Here is a 7500-nt window from a genome sequence, read left to right as displayed (position 1 = left end):
CCTCTCAGGATCACCTCGCTGGTCTCGATGTGCACCACATGTCCCCCAGGGCCCACCGTACTGGAGGCCAGAGACACTGCAAGGCACAGACACCATTAATGCCCTGGGGCTCTTCTCACCTGTCTTTATCTATCCTTCCTTCCTCCCTTCCTCCCTCCCTTCCTTCCTTCCTCAGTCCACCGGCTCGTTCCCACTGATCTATAAAGAACACTGGATATAAAAGACTATCCCATTGTCGCCGCCTTATCATTCTCTTTATAGATCAGTGGGAACAACTGGAGGACTGAGGAAGGATGGAAGGAAGGAAGGGAGGATAGATTCAAATGACGAATGAGAAGAGCCCATGGTGGAACTTTAGCACCACTTTAGCTCTTTTACATTCATGATGCACAGTTAAAGGTTAACAGCACCGTTAACACATTTACACACACATACATATCACATGATGAGTTGGGGTCAAGACCACAATTCGGTCATAACCCTAATTTCCCTTGGATTGATATTCTTGGCTTTTATGACTACTGTGACGACTGTGCACGAGTAGGCTAAAGAGCTACACTTGTGTGTCCTTCCCCCAGTTGGTATTTTGAGGACATTCATGATATCTTTCTTAAGAGAGCCACCCAGCCCACTAAACCCAAATGTGTGTGAAACAAGTCCGAGCACGTTGCCTTTAGGTCCCTCGCTTGTGTTTACACAAGAAGATTTGACACGATGAAAAATCCTACACTGCGCTCAGCTCCTTTCAGGGACGGTTCTTTATGAAAGTCTTTGGGTTTAATCGCTCATGTAGAAAGGTCCCTTTACAGAGTTTATAGTCTGTAGAGGAAAAGGTCAAAAAAGGGACTCTTCCCGTATTAAAGCGGAATACTTTGGCCATACGGACTCTTCAATTAGACAAACATCTTTTATCTTTTTTTCTGAGAATGAACAAAAGCAGCGACTCGTGACGTTGTAGCCAGGTGCATGCAGAGGCACGAGCTAGACAAATCTCCTCACGTGAGCTCTTGTGGTCCTTCCTCCGTTGCCTCCTCTTGGTCACGGTGCTCCGGGGGCTGGAGGGATAGGTGTTGCTGGGATATTGAGGCTGGGTGCTGCTGGGATATGTAGTCTGAGCGCTGCTGTTCTGGCTGTGGTAGCCAGAGGTGTTTGTTGAGGAGGGAGAGTAGCTGCTGGGTGGAAGGGCTACAGGAGAGAGGTTGAGTATGAGATACTTCACCGTTTATGTAAATACATTACATTTGAGATACACTTCATACACACATGTTCTCTCTCCATCTTCTGACATTACATACAACAGGATACAATACGCCATACATATTGTGTGATGCCACTTCCTGAATCCATAATAACTAAATGTACTTTTAAAAACCTTGTCACAAAGGTTTCATCTTTAATGACATTATCACAAGAGTGACGCAAACAAACAAAAATGTTTTTTCAATGACAGTAATATTTTCCTCACTTACAGTAGATTAGTCCATGAGTAAATACATAAGCCTTTCAATAAGCTAGAGACATACTGTAGTTACAAATTCATAGCATTCACCTTCTGTGTAGGCTTTCAAGGCTACACACACAAACTGTCTAGTGTTTGATATGAACCGAGACCTGGCTGACCGTTGATATGTTTTCTAGCTGGAAGCGTAACATCAAAACACATTCATCACTGAGGTCATTTGTACTGACATGCATACAAACAAACACGTACACGTGCACGCACACACAAAGTACACATACACACAAACACACACAAATACACACACACACACACACACACAGCCTAAGCATTAGACTCACAAGCACAAGTAAACACACTACACTACAAAAAGAGGAACTTTGATGACACCGAGAGTGTTTCAGCCCATTAAAGCAGAGGTCTCCTCCACATAACCACGGTGACATAACCACACAACGGTGATTGTGATTCCTCAACCTGACAGAGCCGCCATGCTTCCCCTATAGGACAAAGCTTGTGTTCAAACACGTGTGCTGTCGAGCTCCAGCCCTCCCCACCCCCCACTCACAGTCTCTTTCTGTCCCCTCTCTTACACATCCAGATATGCACATATACGAGGATAACAACATCGGCCCAAATCAACATACAGAATAACTTGACCTTCCAATTATACGGCATAAGGACATCGCAGGATCTATTTTTTGCTGATTTCCTCCAATATTTATATGAAGCAGAACAATCGAGCCCCCTCACGTTCTAACACTAGAACCCCCGGGGAGGCAAATGAGTGGTCAGCTGCAGGCTAAATTAGGGATCCAGCTTGATTGTTTGTTCTCCCTCTACCTCTCACACATGTATCTATTGTCACAAATGCCTTACAGAACAATGAGCATTACTAATCATGAAGCCTTACTTTATCCTATACACACTCACTGACACACACACACACACACACACACACACACACACACACACACACACACACACACACTGACACACACACACACAATATATAATGTTAGAGTACACATATACATATATATAATATATAGGATATATGTGTGTGTGTGTGTGTGTGTGTGTGTGTGTGTGTGTGTGAGAGAGTATGCGTATGCTCTGACAAAGGGAAAAAACAGACATGAATGTGTATGTATGTACATGTGTGTGTGTGTGTGTGTGTGTGTGTGTGTGTGTGTGTGTGTGTTCACTTCAGAGAGAATGTACTCACTCCTGCAGTGGTCAGGGGGGGCGAGGTGGCCGTGCGGCGGGCCCGGTGGGCCGTGGCTGCCCTGGACGGTCCAGGGGGCCGTGGTGGCTTTGCCATGCGCCGGCTGGTGGGCTGGCTGCAGATAACTCACGCTGGGGTCCCACTGGCGCTGACCACTCTTCTGCACTCGCACTGAGCCAAGCAGAGGGAAAACACACACATGAGCATATGCGCACACACACACACACACACACTACAGTAAATCAGCTACAAAAATCCCTTTGAAGCATTTATGTTTGAGGCTACAGTACAATGTGTCCCCTGCCTCCTCATGTCTAAAGTAACTCATGTTTCATGTGAATGCAACACTGTTGTTTTAAACTGTCCTGCACTAACTATGAGCCTCGTGCCCAGGCATGCACTGTGGTGTGGACACACTACAATAGTGAATCCTGTCTGGACACAGAACTATTTTCTCTCCTTTTTAAAGATTGTAGGCTGAAATGACAAAGGGAAGTGATTTTCTCACAAGTCTTATGGAAGTGACAGCACTCCCATAACCTGCTCTTACGTTTACCGAAGAGCTTCCCAAAAGCTGAGAGCAGAGCAGGCATTTTTTGAAAATTCACCTCTGAAGTCTGGACAAGACACTGGTTAGGGGCTTAGCTGGATTGGCTCGCTGCTAACGGCTTCATCTGCGCCACAGCTGAGTAACCAGAGGGGTTAGAGGAGGCTCCTCCCCTCATCACTGAAATGAGGGCTTTAACGAGACATATCAGGTGCAAAGTGTATTGGGTCAATTCCACCATTACGTCAACTGCAAAGTCATTTTAGCACTGCAGAGTACTCGAGAGCATAGAAGCACCAACACATTGACGTCACATTGCTGTATGTTAGATAGGTGTTAAATGATAGCTGTTTCTGTTGGCTCAAATATCTGATTTGGATAGCACTTAGCACAAACATCTGATTCCGATAGCACAAACATCTGATTCCGATAGCACAGAAAATTGAGTTTGTGAAATGGGTTGTACAAAAACATGAGGCTCCCTCCTGTTTAATATACTGTTTAAAATACTTGTTTAGAGAACAAGTATTAAACAAAAAAAACTGATTCGACATGTCTCAGGGTCAAATGGCTTGCCTGTATTTATTCCAGAGAGGGATGTTTTTAGGCCATGCCCAGGTATTACATTAACGGTGCTCTACTGTGACACAGTTTGAGTCCCACCGCGAGATGCCAACAGCAGAGGGAACTCTGACACCTCTGCAGAGACCCGGAGAAATGAGAAGAGAAGAGAAGTGAAGGACGGCAGGAGACTGTGTGTGTGTGTGTGTGTGTGTGTGTGTGTGTGTGTGTGTGTGTGTGTGTGTGTGTGTGTGTGTGTGTGTGTGTGCGTGTGTGTGTGTGTGTGTGTGTGTGTGTGTGTGTGTGTGTGTGTGTGTGTGTGTGTGTGTGTGTTGGCAGAAGGCCCCAGCTGGGCTGAGAGGGGCAGCGTGAGATGCCTCTCCCCCAGCAGAGACACGCTCACTCTCTACACACACACACACACACAACAACGGCTGCTGCACTCAACAGTCCCAGCTCTCTCTCTCACTGAGCAAACCCCCAAAACCCCCATACACACTTGCATGCCATGTCACACTGCACATCTGCTAGTGTGTGCCAATGGTAGTCCGGGGTCAACCCTGTTCCCCAGCTCCCTTTTTAAATTATTGTTTTGAAAAAGAGTCATATGTTCCCCGGTCCCAAACAAAGTGGGGAACATAGGACCCAAGGAACATAGGTACGCTATTATATCTTATATCTATCTACTGTATCTATCTATCTATTTATCTATCTATCTATCTATCTATTTATCCACATGAGGCTCTGACGAAGAGAATGAGGAACATATTGCGTGATGGGCATGTGCTTCGTCTACAGTAGAATGCTTCTGCTAGTTATTGCCATTGTTGTGTTTGCACTGAATTAGTGATACATCATTGCTCAGTGTTCTGCCGTCCTGCTGGTTTGGGAATATTCTCAGCATGGCATGCAGACTCCCATGTTCTGCATAGCGTGCGTGACCATGGAGCAGAGCTGTCTATGTGCATTTGTGATTTGTGCTATATTGAGGTAACACAACTGAAGTACCTCTGTCCCTTCATCATCTTTTTTTTGTGAAAAATAAAAAATAAAACATATATTTTTTCTCAAAAAAAACCCCAAAGATTGAAAATAAGCAGATTTCTCGGATGGTCCTTAGAGAGCCGCAGGCAGGAAGATAGACCACCGAAGTGGCATAACAGGAGTCAATTCACGGAGAGAATATCAAGAATATACTCTCAAATGAGGGCATCTGCGGCATAAGGATGAGTGTGTTCTCTCCTCCTCCTCCTCCTCCTCCTCCTCTTTCTCTCTCTCTCTCTCTCTCTATCCCTCTCTTTTCCCTCGCTCTCTCTTTCTCTGTCACAACACGGCGCTGTGCTCTGCGTCTCCGCTCGGAGGGGCGAAGAACGAAAGGAAAGCCGAGGCTTGTGATTCCAGGCGAAGTCGCTGGCGTGCTGCGCTGCGCTGCGCTGCTCTGCGGGAGCGCCCGGGCGAAAATGTGGCCGCGAGACGAAGACGACGACGACGGCGACGACGGCGAGGAGGAGGAGGAGGAGGAGGAGGAGGGCCACACGTGTGTCCAGAGGGGAGGGGAACGCTCGCCCTCAGCGCTCATCAAATTATCAGTGACTCAGAGCACATGCAAGAACACAGCCTCCTGCCATCCGACACAAACCCAAGCGCCGCGTGCAGCCATCCGCCCCGCAGCCAGCCGTCCGGGCCCCGGCCAATCAGAGCGGGGGGAGAGGGGGGGCCCGCACGAGCAAAGGTCACCACCAACTGCATGGAAAAAGCTGGGGAGCCACACACACACACACACACACACACACGGGCGGACATGTTTGAACTGACCGCCTGTGTGTGCATACGGAGCCGGGGTTATGTAAAAAAGGCGAGAGAGAGTAATTGTATGCATGGACTCAGAAGTGGTGCTTTTTGAGCTGATGGTTTGTGACATTGCTCGGGTCATTCTGCTTCACGGAGATGCATCACTGACTCACTGCTATTCTAGCTGGGTGGGATACGGCCGAGGATTTGGAACCTGTTGGGTTTCGCCTTTTTTTTTTTTTTTTTTTCCTCCATTCAGCTGAAAGCCGAATTTACAAACACACACACATACACACAAACACTGAGAGGGGTAGTGAGACAGAGAGAGAGAGAGAGAGAGGGAGAGAGAGAGAAAGAGAGAGGGAGAGAGAGAGAAAGGGGGTGTGTGTGTGAGAGAGAGAGAGACAGAGAAGGAGAAATGGGGTGTGTGAGACAGAGAGAGAGAGAAAGAGAAAGAGAGAGAGAGTCACCTGGGTCCTGGTGGGCTGGGAGGATCTCCAGCTTGGTGACGTCTATGCTGGTGGCCAGCAGCTGATGTGCCTCCATTAGGGTGCAGTGCTCCGTGTTCGTGCCATCAATGGACAGGAGAATATCCCCTACATGCAGTGCCCCACACCTTCAACCACACGCACACACACACACACACACACACACACACACACACACACACACACACACACACACACACACACACACACACACACACAGAGAGAGAGAGAGGGATGTATGAACATGACTTTCATCACCCTTGAGAATTCATCATGCATATGTGTGCATGTCCGTGTGTGTGTGTGTGTGTGTGTGTGTGTGTGCGCGCGCATGTCCATGTGTGTGTGTGTATGTGTGAGAGAACATTTCCATATGCTGGATTACCTCTCGGCCACACTGGCTGGCTTGATCTTTTCTATAGTGATGACCTGCTTATTCCTGTAGAGTGCTGTAGTCAGGCTGACCCCCAGTGTTGAGCCCGCAGGCCTTGGAATCTCCACCAGCAGAGGCCCTGAGGCCTGCTTCACAGAGTCTGAACACACACACACACACACACACACACACACAAACATCACACACACTGAGTCAAGTCGATTTATGTATGTTTTTCCCCATCAAATTCGGACCTTGGGGTTAATTAATAATGGATTCATTATAGAATCCCTGAGCTTCACAACTTATCAAAGCTTAACAGCTTTGATTGTTTCTTTTTGAACCATTTGCTTCAAAAACAAGTTGAGCTTTTCTCTGTAAAGGTTCATTTCACCCCGGGCCTCTATCCTTTTCACATCTTCACTCCCTCTCTCTATGTCTCTCTCCCCCTCTCTCTCTCTCCCTCTCTCTATGTCTCTCTCCCCCTCTTTCTCTCTCTCTCTCTCAAATTCAACACGATTTATTGCCATGACAAGGTCACTTATATTGGCAAAGCAATTATTCTACAATAAATCTGAACATACACGCATTACATATCAATTGATTTTCATAAGAATCAAATAAATAAATACATTCATTGAAATAAAATTAAATGCCGTGTATAATATGTATGTATTTGTGTGTGTGTGTGTGTGTGTGTGTGTGTGTGTGTGTGTGTGTGTGTGTGTGTGTGTGTGTGTGTGTGTGTGTGTGTGTGTGTGTGTGTGTGTGTGTGTGTGTGTGTGTGTGTGTGTGTGTGTGTGTGTACGTGTACGTACGTGTGCGTGTGAGTGAGTATGTTTGTCCGTATAGGTCACTCATTGCCCCTCAGGTTGTGGCAGGGTACATAAAGGGCAGCAAAATATGCCCTGTCTCCTTCTCCTATCTTTATTTTGATACGTCATCAAGTTCATTCAAATTAGGATCTTTTTTATTGAATCTGTCAAGGAGAAGGCTTCTTGTGTGAGTGAATGATAACCAATGTAAGAGGAAGTGCAACTCTGTCTCGACTTC

General features: G+C 46.7%; 1 protein-coding gene across 5 annotated transcripts in view; it reads right to left on the bottom strand.

Annotated features, from left to right (window-relative positions):
* Positions 1-7500, bottom strand: part of grip2a (glutamate receptor interacting protein 2a) — a 36398-nt gene that overhangs the window by 13811 nt on the left and 15087 nt on the right. For all 5 annotated transcript variants that reach the window (XM_062531452.1, XM_062531453.1, XM_062531457.1 and 2 more), the window contains exons 8-12: positions 6460-6607; positions 6057-6202; positions 2688-2858; positions 1000-1185; positions 1-76 (exon numbers count right to left, since the gene is read on the bottom strand). The exon at positions 1-76 is cut by the window's left edge and continues 111 nt beyond it. In XM_062531452.1, coding sequence (XP_062387436.1) covers positions 1-76; positions 1000-1185; positions 2688-2858; positions 6057-6202; positions 6460-6607 — 727 coding nt within the window. The remainder of the gene's footprint in view (positions 77-999; positions 1186-2687; positions 2859-6056; positions 6203-6459; positions 6608-7500) is intronic.

The sequence above is a fragment of the Sardina pilchardus genome, chromosome 3 (genome assembly GCF_963854185.1).
Source record: "Sardina pilchardus chromosome 3, fSarPil1.1, whole genome shotgun sequence".
NCBI classification, from domain to species: domain Eukaryota; kingdom Metazoa; phylum Chordata; class Actinopteri; order Clupeiformes; family Clupeidae; genus Sardina; species Sardina pilchardus.
Note: the sequence above shows the minus strand (reverse complement) of the source record. Positions and strands in the feature narration are given on the sequence as shown.